This window comes from Narcine bancroftii, chromosome 11 (assembly GCF_036971445.1).
Source record: "Narcine bancroftii isolate sNarBan1 chromosome 11, sNarBan1.hap1, whole genome shotgun sequence".
In the NCBI taxonomy this organism is placed as follows: domain Eukaryota; kingdom Metazoa; phylum Chordata; class Chondrichthyes; order Torpediniformes; family Narcinidae; genus Narcine; species Narcine bancroftii.
The window spans coordinates 23,375,043-23,398,593 of record NC_091479.1 but is presented as its reverse complement, the minus strand read 5'-3'; the positions used below and the strand labels follow the sequence as shown (position 1 = coordinate 23,398,593).

Here is a 23,551-nt window from a genome sequence, read left to right as displayed (position 1 = left end):
AAGAAAGGTTACTTAAACAAAAGTTGCTTTCAATTGTCTTTGAAAGTGAAAATAGAATCAAACTCACTGAACCTACTTAACCCCCCTCCACCCCTAATTCTAAGTGCAGGTGTGTGTAATGTGTGTGCAAGTTCAGCTAGGTTCTTTGGTTCACAGTCCAATCTCACTGGTTGCAGACAATTCTTGTACTTTGCACAGAAGTTAACATTAATAAAGTTCACCAGGCTTTGGTGCTTAACAGGTAAATGGTTCCCACTCAGGAGGGTTCTTGTTGGTCTTCAGAGAGAAAGCTTTTCTTGTTCCAGGACATCCACGACTTGATTCCTTTTTAATCAGCCACTCCAGTGTCTTGCTGACTAAACACCCCCTTCAGGGTTCTCCAGATGATGACCTCTTTCTTTCAGGTCACCACAGAGTTCCTTTTTGTTTCTCCAAGGGAAACACCAGACAGCCAGTCTTCTTTGACCAAGCCGTCTTCCAAAGCTTGCCAGCTTTTCCCTCTGGAACTGATGTCTGTGGCTCTCCTCTCTTTCTCTCTCTCTCTCTCTCACTCCCTCCCTCCAACTCTGAGAGCAAAGCCTGTTGTTTTTCTCCTCTCTGCCTGCAAAGATCACATGAACTTCCAGACAGTAAATTCTGTTTTCCAGACAGAGCTGCTACTGCCTTTTGTTACATTTGTTGGCTTCTGCAAACAACACTCCATTATTGAAGTCTCTGAGCACTCTTGCAAAAGCTCCTGCAAAAATTTTGTGTTTGACCTGCTCTAACAAACCTTTCCCAATTTATCTCTCAAACACCTCTAAATGCTCTGTCACACTTGAACATTTTGTTGTCCACAAAGAATAGACAGCAGGCATCTTTTTGCCAGAGCAGCAATGGTCATCTGTTTAAGGTGACTGTCAGGGGAGACATCAGGGAGGGTTGTGGGGGGGGAGGGGGGGTTCCTGGAATGCATTACTAGGGGTGGTGGTGGAGGATGGAACAATGGGGGCATTTCTGCTTTCAGATGGCCTGAATGTAAAGCCACCTAAAATACCCAAATGCGGCTGTTGGGAGGCCACCTGAAAGCAGAGAACCCGTCCCTGAGGAGCACTTACTCAACCCACCTCGGGAAGGTATATTCTCTGCTTTGGGGCGCTCCCCCTAGGCACCTGAAAGCAGCAAGGCAAAGCGGATAGCAGCTTTCAGGTGCCGAGCAGGGGGCAGGCTGATGACAGTCAGCTGGCGACCCAACTCCCCGCTGCCTGACAGCCCCCCAGCACGGGATTACAGGGCTGGGGCGGCCGGCGCGAGACTACAGCCCTGACGTCCCGTGCTGGCCGCCCCAGCCCTGACATTCCGCGCTGGCCACTCCAGCCATGTAGTCCTGCACCGGGGGTCGTCAGGCAGTGGGGAAGGGAGCTGTCAGATGGCTGCCCTGACTCAGGAGCCGGTGTTTGCTCCACGGCACCTCTCCCCACTGTGAACCTTTCAGGTGACAGAACATAGCCTTCAGCGCTGCCACCTGACTCCGGAGCCGCATTCTCCCAGCGATTCCACCTGAAAGCGGCATAAGAGAGATGGAAGGAAAGCTGAGGGTTATGGACAGCGAGAGAGGGAAGGATTGTTATGGAGTAGGTTTAAATAGGTCGGCACATCATGAGCTGAAGGGGCCGTACTGTGCTGGAATTTTCTATGTGTCTCGGCAAGAGACAAACTGATCCTCCTGAGTACAGTAAAATTCCACAAAATCCGAATGCCAAATCCGGACCACGCGAGAATCTGGACTTCTCGAAAACACTCGGCTTTCATGTGCATGCGTAAGTGCCACAGATGGGGCTGAGACCGAGGTGAAGACCCTCAAACTACAGGGGGAGGGGGGGGAGAAAAACATCAAGGTGCCACAGTGGTGGTCACGTGTATTTAGAGGACAATCATGTTGATGTGAATGTGAATGTGTAGATACGATTGAAACTATGGGTGTGAAAAGACTTTGAATGGTTTTCTTTTTTGTAAATAATTTATTTTGAGTAAAGTCCATTTTTGGGAGAAAAGAAACATTGCCAGAGTTCAACTCATCTACCTCCTGCCAGTGACTGAAGAAGCTGTTCCCTGAATCCCAGTGTGGATTCGGTTCAACTCAAGTCACAATGGACATGAACTTTACGTCAGGGTAGAGAGGAGCACCAGCTCATTCTAGACAGGGAAGAGAGGGATATCTACCATGCTCCAGCAGCAAAGCTTTGGTTTCAAGTGGGTATCATGTTTGGTGCCGACATTGGGGGCTGATTCTGTGTTGGATCGATCTATCTTCTCTGACTTCCCCCTAAAACAGCCAACTCCATCAGTTGGGAGAGACTGTGGAATTCAAGTGCACACACAGTCCTTTGTCTCCATCTCCTCATGGCTGCACAACCACTTGTTCACTGCGATCCCAAATAATGAGTCTATGATCGAACCCATCTCAGTGAAAACCAACGTCAAACAAGACTGCGCCACTCCCCCTCCCCCCCGCACCCCAACCTTTCAAAATCTTGTTGCTATGATGTCGCATCTCATCTTCAATAAACTTCACACAGAGGTCATGCTGATCTCCGGAGGTCATGGGAATCTGCTCAATCAGAATTTATTGTCATGAACAAGTCATGGAATTTGCTGTTTTATGACAGCGTCACGGTGCAAACATTCATATTATAACCGTCTTACAACATTACTGTAAAAAATAAAAATAACAGTGCAGGAAAAGTAAGGCCGTATCTGTGGCTCATTGATGATTCAGGAATCTGATGGCAGCGGGGAAGAAGCCGTCCTTGTGCCGCTGACTGCTCATCTTTAGGCTCCTATACCTTTTTCCCGATGGTAGCAGAGTGAAGAGGGCATGGCCTGCGAGGTGGGGTCTTTGAGGAGAGAGGCTGATTTTTTAAGACCCTGCCTCATGTAGATGTCCTCGATGGAGTGAAGTCTGGGGCCGGTGATGTTGCAGGTCTAGTTAACAACCCTTTGGAGTGTTTTCTTGTCATGAGAGTGGGCGCCTCCATACCAGACAGTGACGTAACCAGCCAGAATGCTCCCCACGGTACACCTGTAGAAGTTTATGAGTGTTTTCAGTGATATATCAAATCTCCTCAGACATCTCACAAACTATAGCTGCTGGCAAGCCTTCTTTGTCACATCAATGTGGAGGTTCCAGGACAGATCCTCGGAGATCCAGGAATTTGAAGGTCTTGACCCTCTCTACTACTGACCCCTCGATGAGGACTGGGTCGTGTTCCCCTGACTTATTTCTGAAGTCCACAATCATCTTCTTGATTTTGCCGACGTTGAGCTCAAGGTTGTTGTCGTTACACCATTCAGTGTTTGTAGTTTAAACATTGTAATGTTCCCCAACTCTACCACTTCCACTGGCAGTCCATTCCTAGCACTCACCATCCTCATTACACACTGGGAAAGACCATCGCCTCAGGCAGCACCTTGGTCATTGTTTTTACTGGCTCACCCTCCAGATCTGTCCTGTGCATCCTTCCCTTCCCCACATTGTAACTGTCCTCGTGCTGTCAATTCGTTCCTGCAGTGTCATGCCCAGACCAGCAAGATCTCCCCCCTCCTGTGCTCTCTGCCTTGGCCAAGTAAAGCCAGTATTCCATCTGCACCCCCCCCCCCCATCGACTCGTCCTGCCTACCCTGAGGGTAGGTGGAGGTGCAGCTCTACAAAACTCTGGTTTGACCACCCTTGGAATACTGTGTTCAGTTCTGGTCACCTCAGGAAGGACGTGGAAGCTATGGAGAGGGTGCAGAGGAGATTTACCAGGATGTTGCCTGGATTGGAGAATATATCTTATGAGGCAAGGTTAGCAGAACTGGGACTTTTTACCTTTGGAGTGAAGTGGTAATTTAGTGAAGGTCTTCAAGATTATGAGAGGCATGGGTGGGGGGGCAGGAAATACCCTTTTCCCAGGGCAACAGAAGCAAACCAGAGGACATCTGTACAAAGTGAGGGGGAGGGGGTGTTTCGGGCTAAGTTTTTTACCCAGAGAGTAGTATGCGTCTGGAATGCATTGCCGGGGTTGGAAGTGGAAGCTGGTTCAATTGGGACATTTGAAAGACTCTGAGACAGGAGCACGGATTCAAGAAAAATAGAGGGTCATTGGAGTGCAGATATGGGTTAGGGAAGGTTTAGTTTGTTGAGTTGGCCAGCACAACACTGTGGCTGAAGAGCCTATACTGTGCTGAGATGTTCTATGTGGATACCACTGGTCTGCACCTCCCCCTGTTTCCTCCCTTCCCCCATGAAGCATCTTTTGCTGTTATAAATGCAATTCCATTTGCAGCTCCTGTGCACATCTGACCTGTCTCGTCTGATCTACCAGCAGCCGAGAATTCCCGGTTTACACACAACCATCGCACTGGTTTTGAGAACATGGGCACCATCTAGACAGAGGCTTTATATTGATACGAGATGTAGAACCCATATTCCAAGCTCAGTGGCCAAGGGCAGCAGGCACGTTGGAACCCCCACCTGAAGGTACCCCTCCAAGTCACGCACGCACCCCAGACTTGGAGATGTTCCTCACCATTACTGCAACTGAATGCCGCAGCTCCCTCCCCAAAGGAAGCGGCCTCAGAGAGGACCGCAGTCCGTGTTCAGCGTAGGGGTCAGCAAATGCTATTACTGCACCACCGACCCAGGTTGGAATCCACCGCTCTCTGTCTTTTCTCTCCATGTCCGCGTGGGTTGCCTCCAAATGCTCCTGTGTTCCTCCACGTTCCAATGACGTACGGGGTTAAGGTCATTGGTGTGGGCTGGAAGGGCCCGTTACCGCGTTGCGTCTTGAAATTTAAAAGAAGGGGAGTTAAGGAGGGGCAATACATACTGGTGTTGCCTGCACACCCAGATACTGAAAAATGAAGTCAGTGTGAAATCGGGGCAGCATGAATGATTGAATGTAACAGTGCTCAATGTGAATGATCCAAGCACAATATGAGTTAATTGTGCCCAGAGTTTACCTTCGTGAACAGTTTACTTCATCTGTCTTATTTGAATGATTTAGGAAAATTAATAATGTCTTGTGTGGAATTTTTATTGCTCCCAGAATACATCCAGTAAACATTAGTCCTTCCCTGTGTGAATATTTGAGGGGAAATTTAACTGTTAATTGCCCACAGTCTGAATGAGCCCATGTGAACCTCAGTTCTACACAGCTTATTAGTTAATGACAAGGTTGATGAGGTTATTGTCATACACACTGTGCAAAAGGTAAATGCTCCAAAATTCTTTCTTTCTGCAGCCAAACAGGTGTTGGAGACCATGTTTTATGAGGCAATGTTAACAGGGCTGGGGCTTTTCTCTTTGGAGAGAAGAAGGACAAGGGTTTGACTTCAAGATTATGGGAGGCATAGATAGGGTGGACAACCAGCACCTTTCACATGTCACCTGAATGTGTGGTGATACAACCAACACCAGGCTGCGCTCCCACCAGCCGACTGCAGGGGGCGACCTCTGTACCTGCAGGTAGGCCACTTAGGAGGCTGGCACCACCTGGCTGGCTGTCAATCACCGACCTGTATATAGACTCGAGCCAGCCCCTTCCGGGTCAGTCGGACACGTGGAGCCATCAAGGCAGGACAACTGGTGTGGCCAGGGTTTAAGTCGATTAAAGCCTGCAGTATAGTCTTTTCTAGTGTTTTGTATTTGCTTGCCACTCCACAGATTGTACTCGACGAAACAGCGTTCTCCGGTCCCCTCGGTGCAATCACACATACAGACAGAGCACGCACACAAGAGCTATGCAGAACAAATATACAAGTATAAAAATAAATAAATGTTGTTTAAATTTTACACTTAAATTAAATTTTAGACATTCAGCATGGGTACAAGCTCTCTCAGCCCATGAGTCCTTGCTGCCCAATTACATACTATTGACCTACAACCCTCGTACATTTTTGAAAGGTTTCCTCGGTGAGGTGATGTTGCAGCTCTACAAAACTCTGGTTCAACCACACTTGGAATATTGTGTTCAGTTCTGGTGACCTCAAGAAGGACGAGGAAGCTACGGAGAGGGTGCAGAGGAGATTCACCAGGATGTTGCCTGGATTGGAGAAGGTGTCTTATGAGGCAAGATTAATAGAGGTGGGACTTTTCTCTTTGGAAGGATGAAAGGTGGCTTAATAAAGGCCTACACAGTGGTTCTCAACATTTTTCTTTCCACTCACATACCACTTTATGCCATTAGTGCTCTGTGTTTGAAAACCTTTGTTTTAATTGTCCCTAATTGACTCATTATGTGCATGGTTTCATAACTCCAAAGGAAATGGGACAATGACAAATTTTCTCAAGCAAAATATTTCAGTAACAATTGGGTCTAGAGCAACGATTACCTTCCCACCCACATCCCACCTTAAGCAATCCTATACTAATCACAGAGCATAGGGATTACTTAAGGTGGGATGTGAGTGGGGAAAAAAAAAGTTGAGAATCACTAGAGAGGCATAGATGTGGGGTGGGGGGGGGAATAAGAAGCACCTTTTCCCGGGAGGGGGAGTGGGGGTGGGGAAACAGTAGCAAACCAGAGGACATCTGTACAAAATAGGATGAGGGAGATGTTTTGTGGAGATGTCAGGGGTAGGTTTATTTACACAAAGAGTACTGGGTGCCTGGAATGCATTACCAGAGATGGTGGTGGAGTCTGGTACAATAGGGACCCTTTTACGGAACGACACCATGTTGCAGCCAGCTGAACGAAGAAGAAAAAAGGAGGACTTGTAGCGGCAGCTATACTCCTCCTGCAACAATGCACACACAACCAGACGGGTTCAGCTCAGTGAGCAGACTAGTTTATTGCAGGCTGCTGGGCTGCACTTACACTCCCAGCCCGGACCTGGCTGAGAATCGCGCTGGAGGGTGCTCACGTCACCTGGGCGTCATGTGGTCCCCCAGCACGGGTTTCTGAGTCCCGTGCTGGAAGGAAGGGAAACCCCTGATTGCACCATTTTGGCCGGCTGCCCCGCTGCGTGGCTTACAAGTGGGGCCAGTTCGCCTGCCTTGTGGTGAGCCGCCACACAGCCCCCCCCACCCCCCCCCAGAACCGGCACCAATGTCCTTTTTTGCCGGGTGGCCTCGCTTCTTGGGCTGAGCAACAACCACGGGCTCAGTGGGATCGAGGTGCGCTGGCTTCAGCCTGTCCATGGTAAACAGCTCCCGCCTGCCGCCAATGTCCAGCGTGAACATCAAGCCAGAACGCTGTACAGCCCTGTATGGCCCCTCATACGGTCGCTGCAGAGGTGCCGCGGTTGGGCCCTGCCGAACAAAAATGTACTCCGTGGAAAGCAGTTCGCCGGAAACGTGAGATGGGTGGGTGCCATGCCTGGGCGGCAGTGGGGGTTTGAACAAGTCCAAACCTGCCTTGAGGTGAGGAAGTAGTTCATGCGGTGACCGCTGGGGATTGTGAGGTGCATTGACGAACTCACCAGGAAGTACCAGCGGCGCACTGTAGTCCAGCTCAGCTGATGACGCCTGCAGATCTTCCTTGGGAGTGGAGCGGATGCCCAGGAGCACCCAAGGCAGTTTGTCCACCCAGTCGGGGCCGGTGAGGCGGGCCATGAGCTCCGACTTAAGGTGGCAGTGCAGACGTTTGACTAGACCAGTGGTAAGCCGTGTTGTGGTGTAGCTGGATCCCCAACCTGTTGGCGAGCTGTGCCCAGAGCACAGATGTGAACTGGGCACCCCGATCGCTGGCGAGGTGACCCGGGACGCCAAACCGGGCGACCCAACCATGCAACAGTGCTCGGGAGCAGGAATCGGTGGAGGCGTCTGGCATTGGGATCACCTTGGGCCAGCGAGTGGTGCTGTCCACCACTGTAAACAGGTAACGGTTGCCCCAGGAAATGGGTAAGGGCCCGACGATGTCCATGTGAATGTGGCTGAACTATTCCCGGACGTGCTCAAACTCCTGTATGGGCACCCTGGTGTGCCTGTGTACCTTGGATGTCTGGCAATGGGTGCATGTCTGGCCCAGCCCGCGATCTGCTTCCGCAGCCCATGCCATATGAACTGTTCTACCACCATCCAAACCTGATGGACAAAGGTCATGGATGTGACGGAAGTCCTGCCTGCACCACTGCTGCGGAACCACTGGCCGCGGGGTGCCCAAGGAGATATCGCACAGGTCTCGGAACCACAGGCCTGTGATGGGGCTCTTGAAGGTCCTCATCTCCTCATCAGATTCGTGGTCCTGGGTGAGCTGGTCAAAGTTAAGGCTGGGCATCAGCGCGCAGATGGCCGGTCACGAGAGTGCATCGGAAACCATATTGTCCTTCCCTGCCTTGTGCCGAATGTCGGTGGTAAACTCCAACACAAAGGAGAGGTGACCCTGCTGGCAGGCCGACCAGGGATCCTTTGTCATTGCGAGCACCTGGGTGAAGGGTTTGTGGTCGGTGAAGATGGTAAAAGTCCTTCCCTCCAAAAAATAGCGGAAGTACATGCCCAGTAATTCGCAGTCGAAGGCATTATACTTGTGTTCCGGTGGGTGGAGCAGGTGGCTGAAGAATGCCAGCGGCTTCCAATGCCCATTCACCTGCTGTTCCAGGATGCCACTGACAGCTGTGGGAGAGGCATCGACAGAGAGTCCCATATGCAGGTCAGTGTGTGGGTGGGTGAGCATGGTGGCCTTCGCAAGGGCGTCCTTGGTGGCCTTGAATGCAGCACAGGCTTCTGGATTCCAAGTGAGCGTCTTGTGTTTGGCCGTGATGAGGGTGAATAGCATCTGCATGATGCGCACAGCTCCCAGGATGAAGTGGTTGTAAAAGTTGACCATACCCGCGAACTCCTGCAGCCCCTTGAGGCTCTCCGGGCATGGGAACTCTCTGATAGCGGCGACCTTTGCAGCAGCGGGCGTGGCTTCTTCGACCATGATGGTATGGCCCAGAAACTGCATGGACTCTTTCCCAAACTGGCACTTGGCTGGGTTGATGGTAAGGTCGAAGTCTGTCAGCCGGGAGAAAGGGCACATAGGTGGGCCTTGTGTTGCACCCGGTCCTTGCTGGCGACGAGGATGTCGTCCAAATAAATAAAGGCGAAATCTAAGTCCCTGCCCACAGAATCCATGAGGCATTGGAAGGTCTGAGCAGCGTTCTTGAGCCTGAATGGCATGTGCAGGAATTTCAACAAGCCAAAGGGGTGATGATGGCCATCTTGGATATGTCCTCAGGGTGCACCGGGATCTGGTGATATCCGCGCACCAGGTCAACCTTGGAGAAAACCCTCGCACCTTGCAGGTTAGCCGTAAAGTCTTGGATGCGAGGGATGGGGTAACGGTCAGGAACGGTTGCCTCGTTGAGCCGTTGATAGTCTCTGCAGGGACGCCAGCCACCAGAGGCTTTCGGCACCAGGTGGAGCAGCAAGGCCCACGGGGTGTCAGACTGGCGAATGATCCCCAGCTCCAACAGGTGCGAAAACTCCTCCTTCACTACCTGGAGCTTGTCGCGGGAGCCGGCGTGCCTTGGCGTGAACCGGTGGGCCCTGGGTGGGAATGTGGTGGAACACCCCATGGTGCGGCGAGAACTGTGGCTTGAGGAGTGTCGGGAACTCATCCAGGATTCACTGGAACTCATCTCTGGGCGTGCTGATTGTGGCCATCTGCGGTTGCTCCGAGCAGGAGGCGTTGAGGTGAATGGCCTGGAAGGTACAGGCGTCCACCAGGCGCCTACCTCAAATGTCCACCAGAAGCCCGTGTGCGAGGAGGAAGTTTGCACCAGGATGGCAGTTGGGAAGGACGAAACGGTGAACCTCCACGCGAAATTCCATTGGCCGATCTGGAAGTGGACTGTCTTGTCTCCATACGTCCGGATTGCCGTTGCATTGGCCGCACAGAGGGGAGGTCCACGAGGTCAGTTCCTGGACTCAACTACCGTGGCCGGGATGATGCTGATCTGGGCTCCAGTGTCCGGTAAGCACTTGCTTGATGGTCTCATATTTGTCCTCGGTGGGTGGGTGCTGAACAAGGTGCAGCACGCGTTTGGTGGTGGCCTGGTCCAGGGCAGCGACCAAGTGGTAGAATTTGGTCGAGTCGGACGAAATTTGGCAGAGGTGAAACTGGGCCTCTGCGTGGCCAAACCAGGTCTCCAGCTCCTGAACCCAGAATTCAGGCAGTTTCACAGCTATAGCGCTGATCCCAGGCTTGCTCATGATGGGTTCAAAGATGTTTGAACCAGTCAGGGTCACCAATTGTAGCGGCAGCTACTCTGCTCCTGCAATAACACACGCAAACAGACAGGTTGAGCAGACTAGTTTATTGCAGGCTGCTGGGCTGCACTTATACTCCCAGCCCAGACCTGGCTGAGGCGCTGACATCACCCGGGCATCACATGGACCCCGCTGCAAGTTTCTGAGCCCTGTGCTGGAAGGAAAGGAAACCCCCGATGGCGCCATTTTGGCCGGCTGCCCCGCTGCATGGCATACAAGCGGGGCCGGTTTGCCTGCCTTGTGGTGAGCCGCCACAGACTCACCTTTTGATGGGGAAGGCCTATAAGGCTGCTCCAGCATTGCTTTTACAGAGTGCGGTGTTGGGAGCCATCCTCTGGAGCTGAGTGATGTCGAACATACTGTTACGAGCCCAAAGGACCCCAAAACCCAGCAGCAATGGATATTCACCAAGACAAGTAGTTACTTAAGCAAAAGTTGTTTTTAATTATCTTTAAACATGAAAACAGAATCAAACTTTAACTTATCTCTATTAACCTAACTAACCCAAATTAACCCCCTTCTAATTCTAAGCGCATGTGTATGATATGTGTGTGTAAATTTAAGAAAAGTTCTTTGGTTCACAGTTCAATCTCAAGTCTCATTTTTACAAGTTCAGTGGTTGCAGGCACTCTGTGCACAGAATTTAACTTGTATAAAGTTCACCAGGCTTTGGTGCTCGAAAGGTAAATGTTTACTACTCAGGAAGGTTTTTTGGAGGTTTGCAGAGAGAGATTTGTTGTTCCAGGATTTCCACAACTGAGGGACCACCATTAGTCACCTCAATGTCTTGGTGATGAAACTTGCCCCTATCAGGGATTTACAGATTATATCCTCTTTCTTTGAGGTTATCACAGAGTTCCTTTCTGTTCCACTTATTCCAAGAGAAACATTAGACAGATAGCACTTCCAGCCATCTGCCTCTCTGGAGCTTTCTGTTTCAGTTCTAACCAGCTTCTCCTGCTTGTTTCAGCTATGACTGTCACTCTCTCTCTCAGCCAACTGCCAGAAACTCCATGTCACTCTCTCACTTGCAGACCTCCCCCACCCCCCACCTTCTCCAGCAAACAATAGGAGTTAGCCTTCTTCTCCCATCCATTGTTTAAGGTAAACAAACTTCTCAGGAGTGACCTTTCTGTGCACTTTGCAGAAAGGTCAGAAGCCTTGTAAAAATGTTCAACACAGATGACCTGTCTCCAGTCAATTCATTTGATGACATCATTTCAATTAGCAGCTACTTGTGGAATGTGCATAGCATTCTCCATAGTTTCTGTTCTTTCTTCTTCTTTCTCTGGCTTGGCTTCGCGGACGAAGATTTATGGAGGGGGTAAATGTCCACGTCAGCTGCAGGCTCGTTTGTGGCTGACAAGTCCAATGCGGGACAGGCAGACACGGTTGCAACGGTTGCAGGGGAAAATTGGTTGTTGTTGGGTTTTTCCTCCTTTGTTTTTTGTCAGTGAGGTGGGCTCTGCGGTCTTCTTCAAAGGAGGTTGCTGCCCGCCAAACTGTGAGGCGCCAAGATGCACGGTTTGAGGCGATATCAGCCCACTGGCGGTGGTCAATGTGGCAGGCACCAAGAGATTTCTTTAGGCAGTCCTTGTACCTCTTCTTTGGTGCACCTCTGTCACGGTGGCCAATGGAGAGCTCGCCATAGAACACGATCTTGGGAAGGCGATGGTCCTCCATTCTGGAGACATGACCCACCCAGCGCAGCTGGATCTTCAGCAGCGTGGACTCGATGCTGTCGGCCTCTGCCACCTCTAGTACTTCGACGTTAGGGATGAAGGCGCTCCAATGAATGTTGAGGATGGAGCGGAGACAACGCTGGTGGAAGCGTTCTAGGAGCCTTAGGTGATGCCGGTAGAGGACCCATGATTCGGAGCCGAAGAGGAGTGTGGGTATGACAACGGCGATGTATACGCTAATCTTTGTGAGGTTTTTCAGTTGGTTGTTTTTCCAGACTCTTTTGTGTAGTCTTCCAAAGGCACTATTTGCCTTGGCGAGTCTGTTGTCTATCTCGTTGTCAATCCTAGTTTCTGTAATGTAACTGAATATGAATTCTTCAGTATTTCAAATAAGATCTGTTTTAAAATGTGTATATGTATGCAACCTACTCTAAATTTACCAATTATCTCCCAAATATATATTCCATTCCAATACGTGCCAAGCAATGGCCACCTTCATTTCCCGTAATCCCCCACCCAGCTGGAACCGCTCTGGGAAATGGAGAGTGGTTCCAGCTGCTTGGAGGATTATGGATAATGAAGACGGCCATTGATCCCGCATGAAAACAAAAAGAGCCTCATCCCGCCTCTCCCTTGTCAGCCTCTTTCCAGCCCAGCTCAGTGAAGGAGCAAGGGGCACAGGGGGAACGGGAAGAGGACATTTCCGGGTGGCAGGGGGAGCCCTAACCCCACCGCCAATCACCATGGGAGTCCTGGTGGGTCGCAGGCTGACAGCATCATCACGACCTCATCAGCCAGGCCCTAAGCAGCTGCCTTCTGTGGCATTGCCTTTATGGAGTAGGAAGGAGCGACTCGCTCCACCTCTGGGACTACCCCACTGATTTTTTAAAAACTTCATTTAAGGTTTTCAAAATACATAAATACAATACATAAAAATAATCTAAACATAAACCCATCCCACCCTCCCTCCACCCTCAGCACACCCTGCAAGGGGAACCAAAAAATATATAAGTAACAAATACAGAAATAACTATATAGTATCTGAAGATATTTCCAACCCCATACATTTCAAATAGGGTGACCACATTTGAACACAAAGTGTATAATTATCAGACAAATTATGTTATCTTTTCCATACATATACAAGATCTCAACTCATTATGGCATATTTACTTCTACATCATCTTTCCAAGTAATCGCGATACATTTCCATGCCACTGCTATTGCTAAACGAACAAAAGCTATCTGAAGCTTATCCAACCCCAAACCAGTCAACGAAGCAGTGTGACCCAATGAAAAAAAATTCAGGATCTAATGGCAATTTGATCTTAAATAATTTTTCCAAAATACCCTAATTTTTTTCCCAAAATGGTTGAACACTAACACAAAGCCGAACTGAAAGCAAAAAATGTTCCAACATGTTGTCCACATCTAAAACATAAATCCGAATTAATGAATCCATATTTTTTTCAATTTCTCAGGGGTCAAATACAACTGATGCAGAAAATTATAATTAACCATACTATATCTTACATTAAGTAATTTAGTCACCCCCATCTCGACACATAATTTCCCAATCTTCCTGAGGTATATCATAAGATAAATCCCCCTCTGTTTCTAGATTGATTTAAATTTGACTTATCCATACCATCCTACAACAAAAGAGGACTCCACTGTTTGATGGAAAAAGCCTGTCCACATTGACTCTATCTGTCTCCCTCATAATTTTAAACACCTCTAGCAAATCACCCCTCAACCTTCTACACTCCAGGGAGTAAAGACCCAGCCTGTTTAACCTTTCCCTGTAACTCAAACCCTGAAACTCTGGCAACATCCTTATAAATCTTCTCTGCACTCTCTCCATTTTGTTGATACCCTTCCTAAAATTCAGCGACCAAAACTGCACACATCCCAATGGTACAATGGTAGACAGTGCAGAGGTATACAATAAATTAGATTCAAAATGTAAATAAATACAAAATATTTATATTAAATATTTACAACTACCCTTGTGCAAGAATAAAAAATTTGTATTACAAGAGTGTAAACCGACCTTTTTATGTGGTTGGAGTGGTTTACGATTCTGGTCGTAAGGGAAGGTTCAAGAGTTTAATAAATGTTAGAAATAAGCTCTTCTTGAACATGGAGGTGCAGGACCAGGCAGCAATGGGGGATGGGGGACGGGGGATATGAAAGGGGAGGGACAAGGTAGAGTGGAGAGGTGGGGAAAGAGGGAGGGGAAGGGGGCGAGAGGGTGGGATGAAAAGGGGAGAGGGGAAGCAGGGGGAGAGGGGAGGGAAATACGGAGAGGGAGGGGGAAGGATGAGGGGAGGGAGAGAGGAAAGGGAGAAAGGGTAGCAGGAAGGGGAGGGAAAAGGGGGAATGGGGAAAGGGGAGGGGCAGGGAGAGGGAGAGGGGGGAGAGGGGGGAGGGGGCGGGGAGAGGAGGGAGGGACGGAAAGTGGGAGAGGGAGGGGGCCCGACGGGACGAGGAGAGGGAGTGAGCGGGGCAAGGGGAGGTTAGGGTGTGGTGGGGAGGAAGGGGTGGGGCAGAGGGAGGGGGCTGGGTGAGGAGGGGGGCAGGGTGAGGAGATAGAGGGAGCGGGACAAGGGGAGGGAGAGGGTGGGGTGGAGAGAGGGCGGGGCGAGGAGAGGGCGGGGCGAGGGATGGGCGGGGCGCGGGGAGGGAGAGGGAGGGGCGAGGAGTGTGAGGGGGCGGGGCGAGGAGGGCGTGGCGGGGAGGGAAGGGGCGGGGCCTGTGAGCTGCCAATCAGGCGGCGGACGGGTGACGTACTGCCCTGTCGCCGCGCAGCAGCTGCGGGATGGTCGGGGCAGCGGCGCGGCGATGAGCTCCGGCCGGAGCGGACGATGCGAGTGTGGTGCTCGGCGATGAAAGGTAAGAGCGGCCCCCGGTCCCCGATGCACCACACGGCCGTTGCCCAACAGCGCCCGGGCCGCGGAGACCGGAGCGTGGATGCGCGCTGGACGCTGATGGGGCCCAGATGCCGGCGGCGGGAAGCTGAATGAGAGCGGCCCTCTGTCCATTCACTGCCCCGGGGTAGGGGCAGCCCTGTGTGTCTATTTATTACCCGGGGTAGGGGCTGCCCTGTGTGTCTATTTATTACCCGGGGTAGGGGCTGCCCTGTGTGTCTATTTATTACCCGGGGTAGGGGCTGCCCTGTGTGTCTATTTATTACCCGGGGTAGGGGCTGCCCTGTGTGTCTATTTATTACCCGGGGTAGGGGCTGCCCTGTGTGTCTATTTATTACCCGGGGTAGGGGCTGCCCTGTGTGTCTATTTATTACCCGGGGTAGGGGCTGCCCTCTGTGTCTATTTATTACCCGGGGTAGGGGCTGCCCTGTGTGTCTATTTATTACCCGGGGTAGGGGCAGCCCTGTGTGTCTATTTATTACCCGGGGTAGGGGCAGCCCTGTGTGTCTATTTATTACCCGGGGTAGGGGCTGCCCTGTGTGTCTATTTATTACCCGGGGTAGGGGCTGCCCTGTGTGTCTATTTATTACCCGGGGTAGGGGCTGCCCTCTGTGTCTATTTATTACCCGGGGTAGGGGCTGCCCTGTGTGTCTATTTATTACCCGGGGTAGGGGCAGCCCTGTGTGTCTATTTATTACCCGGGGTAGGGGCAGCCCTGTGTGTCTATTTATTACCCGGGGTAGGGGCTGCCCTGTGTGTCTATTTATTACCCGGGGTAGGGGCTGCCCTGTGTGTCTATTTATTACCCGGGGTAGGGGCTGCCCTGTGTGTCTATTTATTACCCGGGGTAGGGGCTGCCCTGTGTGTCTATTTATTACCCGGGGTAGGGGCTGCCCTGTGTGTCTATTTATTACCCGGGGTAGGGGCTGCCCTGTGTGTCTATTTATTACCCGGGGTAGGGGCTGCCCTGTGTGTCTATTTATTACCCGGGGTAGGGGCTGCCCTGTGTGTCTATTTATTACCCGGGGTAGGGGCTGCCCTGTGTGTCTATTTATTACCCGGGGTAGGGGCAGCCCTGTGTGTCTATTTATTACCCGGGGTAGGGGCAGCCCTGTGTGTCTATTTATTACCCGGGGTAGGGGCTGCCCTGTGTGTCTATTTATTACCCGGGGTAGGGGCTGCCCTGTGTGTCTATTTATTACCCGGGGTAGGGGCTGCCCTGTGTGTCTATTTATTACCCGGGGTAGGGGCTGCCCTGTGTGTCTATTTATTACCCGGGGTAGGGGCTGCCCTGTGTGTCTATTTATTACCCGGGGTAGGGGCTGCCCTGTGTGTCTATTTATTACCCGGGGTAGGGGCTGCCCTGTGTGTCTATTTATTACCCGGGGTAGGGGCTGCCCTGTGTGTCTATTTATTACCCGGGGTAGGGGCTGCCCTGTGTGTCTATTTATTACCCGGGGTAGGGGCTGCCCTGTGTGTCTATTTATTACCCGGGGAAGGGGCTGCCCTGTGTGTCTATTTATTACCCGGGGTAGGGGCAGCCCTGTGTGTCTATTTATTACCCGGGGTAGGGGCAGCCCTGTGTGTCTATTTATTACCCGGGGTAGGGGCTGCCCTGTGTGTCTATTTATTACCCGGGGTAGGGGCTGCCCTGTGTGTCTGTTTATTACCCGGGGTAGGGGCAGCCCTGTGTGTCTATTTATTACCCGGGGTAGGGGCAGCCCTGTGTGTCTATTTATTACCCGGGGTAGGGGCTGCCCTGTGTGTCTATTTATTACCCGGGGTAGGGGCAGCCCTGTGTGTCTATTTATTACCCGGGGTAGGGGCAGCCCTGTGTGTCTATTTATTACCCTTAGTAGGGGCAGCCCTGTGTGTCTATTTATTACCCGGGGTAGGGGCTGCCCTGTGTGTCTATTTATTACCCGGGGTAGGGGCTGCGCTGTGTGTCTATTTATTACCCGGGGTAGGGGCTGCCCTGTGTGTCTATTTATTACCCGGGGTAGGGGCTGCCCTGTGTGTCTATTTATTACCCGGGGTAGGGGCTGCTCTGTGTGTCTATTTATTACCCGGGGTAGGGGCAGCCCTGTGTGTCTATTTATTACCCGGGGTAGGGGCAGCCCTGTGTGTCTATTTATTACCCGGGGTAGGGGCAGCCCTGTGTGTCTATTTATTACCCGGGGTAGGGGCTGCCCTGTGTGTCTATTTATTACCCGGGGTAGGGGCAGCCCTGTGTGTCTATTTATTACCCGGGGTAGGGGCAGCCCTGTGTGTCTATTTATTACCCGGGGTAGGGGCAGCCCTGTGTGTCTATTTATTACCCTTAGTAGGGGCAGCCCTGTGTGTCTATTTATTACCCGGGGTAGGGGCTGCCCTGTGTGTCTATTTATTACCCGGGGTAGGGGCTGCCCTGTGTGTCTATTTGTTACCCGGGGTAGGGGCTGCCCTGTGTGTCTATTTATTACCCGGGGTAGGGGCTGCCCTGTGTGTCTATTTATTACCCGGGGTAGGGGCTGCCCTGTGTGTCTATTTATTACCCGGGGTAGGGGCAGCCCTGTGTGTCTATTTATTACCCTTAGTAGGGGCAGCCCTGTGTGTCTATTTATTACCCGGGGTAGGGGCTGCCCTGTGTGTCTATTTATTACCCGGGCTAGGGGCTGCCCTGTGTGTCTATTTATTACCCGGGGTAGGGGCTGCCCTGTGTGTCTATTTATTACCCGGGGTAGGGGCTGCCCTGTGTGTCTATTTATTACCCGGGGTAGGGGCTGCCCTGTGTGTCTATTTATTACCCGGGGTAGGGGCAGCCCTGTGTGTCTATTTATTACCCGGGGTAGGGGCAGCCCTGTGTGTCTATTTATTACCCTTAGTAGGGGCAGCCCTGTGTGTCTATTTATTACCCGGGGTGGGGGCTGCCCTGTGTGTCTATTTATTACCCGCGGTAGGGGCTGCCCTGTGTGTCTATTTATTACCCGGGGTAGGGGCTGCCCTGTGTGTCTATTTATTACCCGGGGTAGGGGCTGCCCTGTGTGTCTATTTATTACCCGGGGTAGGGGCTGCCCTGTGTGTCTATTTATTACCCGGGGTAGGGGCAGCCCTGTGTGTCTATTTATTACCCTTAGTAGGGGCAGCCCTGTGTGTCTATTTATTACCCGGGGTAGGGGCTGCCCTGTGTGTCTATTTATTACCCGGGGTAGGGGCTGCCCTGTGTGTCTATTTATTACCCGGGGTAGGGGCTGCCCTGTGTGTCTATTTATTACCCGGGGTAGGGGCTGCCCTGTGTGTCTATTTATTACCCGGGGTAGGGGCTGCCCTGTGTGTCTATTTATTACCCGGGGTAGGGGCAGCCCTGTGTGTCTATTTATTACCCGGGGTAGGGGCAGCCCTGTGTGTCTATTTATTACCCTTAGTAGGGGCAGCCCTGTGTGTCTATTTATTACCCGGGGTAGGGGCTGCCCTGTGTGTCTATTTATTACCCGGGGTAGGGGCTGCCCTGTGTGTCTATTTATTACCCGGGGTAGGGGCTGCCCTGTGTGTCTATTTATTACCCGGGGTAGGGGCTGCCCTGTGTGTCTATTTATTACCCGGGGTAGGGGCTGCCCTGTGTGTCTATTTATTACCCGGGGTAGGGGCAGCCCTGTGTGTCTATTTATTACCCGGTGTAGGGGCAGCCCTGTGTGTCTATTTATTACCCTTAGTAGGGGCAGCCCTGTGTGTCTATTTATTACCCGGGGTAGGGGCTGCCCTGTGTGTCTATTTATTACCCGGGGTAGGGGCAGCCCTGTGTGTCTATTTATTACCCGGGGTAGGGGCAGCCCTGTGTGTCTATTTATTACCCTTAGTAGGGGCAGCCCTGTGTGTCTATTTATTACCCGGGGTAGGGGCTGCCCTGTGTGTCTATTTATTACCCGGGGTAGGGGCTGCCCTGTGCGTCTATTTATTACCCGGGGTAGGGGCTGCCCTGTGTGTCTATTTATTACCCGGGGTAGGGGCAGCCCTGTGTGTCTATTTATTACCCTTAGTAGGGGCAGCCCTGTGTGTCTATTTATTACCCGGGGTAGGGGCTGCCCTGTGTGTCTATTTATTACCCGGGGTAGGGGCTGCCCTGTGTGTCTATTTATTACCCGGGGTAGGGGCTGCCCTGTGTGTCTATTTATTACCCGGGGTAGGGGCTGCCCTGTGTGTCTATTTATTACCCGGGGTAGGGGCTGCCCTGTGTGTCTATTTATTACCCGGGGTAGGGGCAGCCCTGTGTGTCTATTTATTACCCGGGGTAGGGGCAGCCCTGTGTGTCTATTTATTACCCTTAGTAGGGGCAGCCCTGTGTGTCTATTTATTACCCGGGGTAGGGGCTGCCCTGTGTGTCTATTTATTACCCGGGGTAGGGGCTGCCCTGTGTGTCTATTTATTACCCGGGGTAGGGGCTGCCCTGTGTGTCTATTTATTACCCGGGGTAGGGGCTGCCCTGTGTGTCTATTTATTACCCGGGGTAGGGGCTGCCCTGTGTGTCTATTTGTTACCCGGGGTAGGGGCAGCCCTGTGTGTCTATTTATTACCCTTAGTAGGGGCAGCCCTGTGTGTCTATTTATTACCCGGGGTAGGGGCTGCCCTGTGTGTCTATTTATTTCCCGGGGTAGGGGCTGCCCTGTGTGTCTATTTATTACCCGGGGTAGGGGCTGCCCTGTGTGTCTATTTATTACCCGGGGTAGGGGCTGCCCTGTGTGTCTATTTATTACCCGGGGTAGGGGCTGCCCTGTGTGTCTATTTATTACCCGGGGTAGGGGCTGGCCTGTGTGTCTATTTATTACCCGGGGTAGGGGCTGCCCTGTGTGTCTATTTATTACCCGGGGAAGGGGCTGCCCTGTGTGTCTATTTATTACCCGGGGTAGGGGCTGCCCTGTGTGTCTATTTATTACCCGGGGTAGGGGCTGCCCTGTGTGTCTATTTATTACCCGGGGAAGGGGCTGCCCTGTGTGTCTATTTATTACCCGGGGTAGGGGCTGCCCTGTGTGTCTATTTATTACCCGGGGTAGGGGCTGCCCTGTGTGTCTATTTATTACCCGGGGTAGGGGCTGCCCTGTGTGTCTATTTATTACCCGGGGTAGGGGCTGCCCTGTGTGTCTATTTATTACCCGGGGTAGGGGCTGCCCTGTGTGTCTATTTATTACCCGGGGAAGGGGCTGCCCTGTGTGTCTATTTATTACCCGGGGTAGGGGCTGCCCTGTGTGTCTATTTATTACCCGGGGTAGGGGCTGCCCTGTGTGTCTATTTATTTCCCGGGGTAGGGGCTGCCCTGTGTGTCTATTTATTACCTGGGGTAGGGGCTGCCCTGTGTGTCTATTTATTACCCGGGGTAGGGGCTGCCCTGTGTGTCTATTTATTACCCGGGGTAGGGGCTGCCCTGTGTGTCTATTTATTACCCGGGGAAGGGGCTGCCCTGTGTGTCTATTTATTACCCGGGGTAGGGGCTGCCCTGTGTGTCTATTTATTACCCGGGGTAGGGGCTGCCCTGTGTGTCTATTTATTACCCGGGGTAGGGGCTGCCCTGTGTGTCTATTTATTACCCGGGGTAGGGGCTGCCCTGTGTGTCTATTTATTACCCGGGGTAGGGGCTGCCCTGTGTGTCTATTTATTACCCGGGGTAGGGGCTGCCCTGTGTGTCTATTTATTACCCGGGGTTGGGGCAGCCCTGTGTGTCTATTTATTACCCGGGGTAGGGGCTGCCCTGTGTGTCTATTTATTACCCGGGGTAGGGGCTGCCCTGTGTGTCTATTTATTACCCGGGGTAGGGGCTGCCCTGTGTGTCTATTTATTACCCGGGGTAGGGGCTGCCCTGTGTGTCTATTTATTACCCGGGGTAGGGGCTGCCCTGTGTGTCTATTTATTACCCAGGGTAGGGGCTGCCCTGTGTGTCTATTTATTACCCGGGGTAGGGGCTGCCCTGTGTGTCTATTAATTACCCGGGGAAGGGGCTGCCCTGTGTGTCTATTTATTACCCGGGGTAGGGGCTGCCCTGTGTGTCTATTTATTACCCGGGGTAGGGGCTGCCCTGTGTGTCTATTTATTACCCGGGGAAGGGGCTGCCCTGTGTGTCTATTTATTACCCGGGGTAGGGGCTGCCCTGTGTGTCTATTTATTACCCGGGGTAGGGGCTGCCCTGTGTGTCTTATTTATTACCCGGGGTAGTGGCTGCCCTGTGTGTCTATTTATTACCCGGGGTAGGGGCTGCCCTGTGTGTCTATTTATTACCCGGGGTAGGGGCTGCCCTGTGTGTCTATTTATTACCCGGGGAAGGGGCTGCCCTGTGTGTCTATTTATTACCCGGGGTAGGGGCTGCCCTGTGTGTCTATTTATTACCCGGGGTAGGGGCTGCCCTGTGTGTCTATTTATTACCCGGGGTAGGGGCTGCCCTGTGTGTCTATTTATTACCCGGGGTAGGGGCTGCCCTGTGTGTCTATTTATTACCCGGGGTAGGGGCTGCCCTGTGTGTCTATTTATTACCCGGGGTAGGGGCTGCCCTGTGTGTCTATTTATTACCCGGGGAAGGGGCTGCCCTGTGTGTCTATTTATTACCCGGGGTAGGGGCTGCCCTGTGTGTCTATTTATTACCCGGGGTAGGGGCTGCCCTGTGTGTCTATTTATTACCCGGGGAAGGGGCTGCCCTGTGTGTCTATTTATTACCCAGGGTAGGGGCTGCCCTGTGTGTCTATTTATTACCCGGGGTAGGGGCTGCCTGTGTGTCTATTTATTACCCGGGGTAGGGGCTGCCCTGTGTGTCTATTTATTACCCGGGGTAGGGGCTGCCCTGTGTGTCTATTTATTACCCGGGGTAGGGGCTGCCCTGTGTGTCTATTTATTACCCGGGGAAGGGGCTGCCTGTGTGTCTATTTATTACCCGGGGTAGGGGCTGCCCTGTGTGTCTATTTATTACCCGGGGTAGGGGCTGCCCTGTGTGTCTATTTATTACCCGGGGTAGGGGCAGCCCTGTGTGTCTATTTATTACCCGGGGTAGGGGCTGCCCTGTGTGTCTATTTATTACCCGGGGTAGGGGCAGCCCTGTGTGTCTATTTATTACCCGGGGTAGGGGCAGCCCTGTGTGTCTATTTATTACCCGGGGTAGGGGCTGCCCTGTGTGTCTATTTATTACCCGGGGTAGGGGCTGCCCTGTGTGTCTATTTATTACCCGGGGTAGGGGCAGCCCTGTGTGTCTATTTATTACCCGGGGTAGGGGCTGCCCTGTGTGTCTATTTATTACCCGGGGTAGGGGCAGCCCTGTGTGTCTATTTATTACCCGGGGTAGGGGCAGCCCTGTGTGTCTATTTATTACCCGGGGTAGGGGCAGCCCTGTGTGTCTATTTATTACCCTTAGTAGGGGCAGCCCTGTGTGTCTATTTATTACCCGGGGTAGGGGCTGCCCTGTGTGTCTATTTATTACCCGGGGTAGGGGCTGCCCTGTGTGTCTATTTATTTCCCGGGGTAGGGGGCTGCCCTGTGTGTCTATTTATTACCCGGGGTAGGGGCTGCCCTGTGTGTCTATTTATTACCCGGGGTAGGGGCTGCCCTCTGTGTCTATTTATTACCCGGGGTAGGGGCTGCCCTGTGTGTCTATTTATTACCCGGGGTAGGGGCTGCCCTGTGTGTCTATTTATTACCCGGGGTAGGGGCTGCCCTGTGTGTCTATTTATTACCCGGGGTAGGGGCTGCCCTGTGTGTCTATTTATTACCCGGGGTAGGGGCTGCCCTGTGTGTCTATTTATTACCCGGGGTAGGGGCTGCCCTGTGTGTCTATTTATTACCCGGGAAGGGGCTGCCCTGTGTGTCTATTTATTACCCGGGGTAGGGGCAGCCCTGTGTGTCTATTTATTACCCGGGGTAGGGGCAGCCCTGTGTGTCTATTTATTACCCGGGGTAGGGGCTGCCCTGTGTGTCTATTTATTACCCGGGGTAGGGGCTGCCCTGTGTGTCTGTTTATTACCCGGGGTAGGGGCAGCCCTGTGTGTCTATTTATTACCCGGGGTAGGGGCAGCCCTGTGTGTCTATTTATTACCCGGGGTAGGGGCTGCCCTGTGTGTCTATTTATTACCCGGGGTAGGGGCAGCCCTGTGTGTCTATTTATTACCCGGGGTAGGGGCAGCCCTGTGTGTCTATTTATTACCCTTAGTAGGGCAGCCCTGTGTGTCTATTTATTACCCGGGGTAGGGGCTGCCCTGTGTGTCTATTTATTACCCGGGGTAGGGGCTGCGCTGTGTGTCTATTTATTACCCGGGGTAGGGGCTGCCCTGTGTGTCTATTTATTACCCGGGGTAGGGGCTGCCCTGTGTGTCTATTTATTACCCGGGGTAGGGGCTGCCCTGTGTGTCTATTTATTACCCGGGGTAGGGGCAGCCCTGTGTGTCTATTTATTACCCGGGGTAGGGGCAGCCCTGTGTGTCTATTTATTACCCGGGGTAGGGGCAGCCCTGTGTGTCTATTTATTACCCGGGGTAGGGGCTGCCCTGTGTGTCTATTTATTACCCGGGGTAGGGGCAGCCCTGTGTGTCTATTTATTACCCGGGGTAGGGGCAGCCCTGTGTGTCTATTTATTACCCGGGGTAGGGGCAGCCCTGTGTGTCTATTTATTACCCTTAGTAGGGGCAGCCCTGTGTGTCTATTTATTACCCGGGGTAGGGGCTGCCCTGTGTGTCTATTTATTACCCGGGGTAGGGGCTGCCCTGTGTGTCTATTTATTA

At 52.2% G+C, this 23,551-nt stretch overlaps 1 protein-coding gene across 2 annotated transcripts in view; it reads left to right on the top strand.

Annotated features, from left to right (window-relative positions):
• Positions 1–23,551, top strand: part of roraa (RAR-related orphan receptor A, paralog a) — a 459,616-nt gene that overhangs the window by 131,736 nt on the left and 304,329 nt on the right. The window contains exon 1 of one of the 2 annotated variants that reach the window (XM_069902932.1): positions 14,683–14,793. The exons of the other annotated variant lie outside the window; for it this stretch is intronic. Coding sequence (XP_069759033.1) covers positions 14,766–14,793 — 28 coding nt within the window. The 5' untranslated portion in view covers positions 14,683–14,765. Of the gene's footprint in view, positions 1–14,682; positions 14,794–23,551 lie in introns of those variants that run through there. 2 annotated transcript variants of the gene reach the window in all.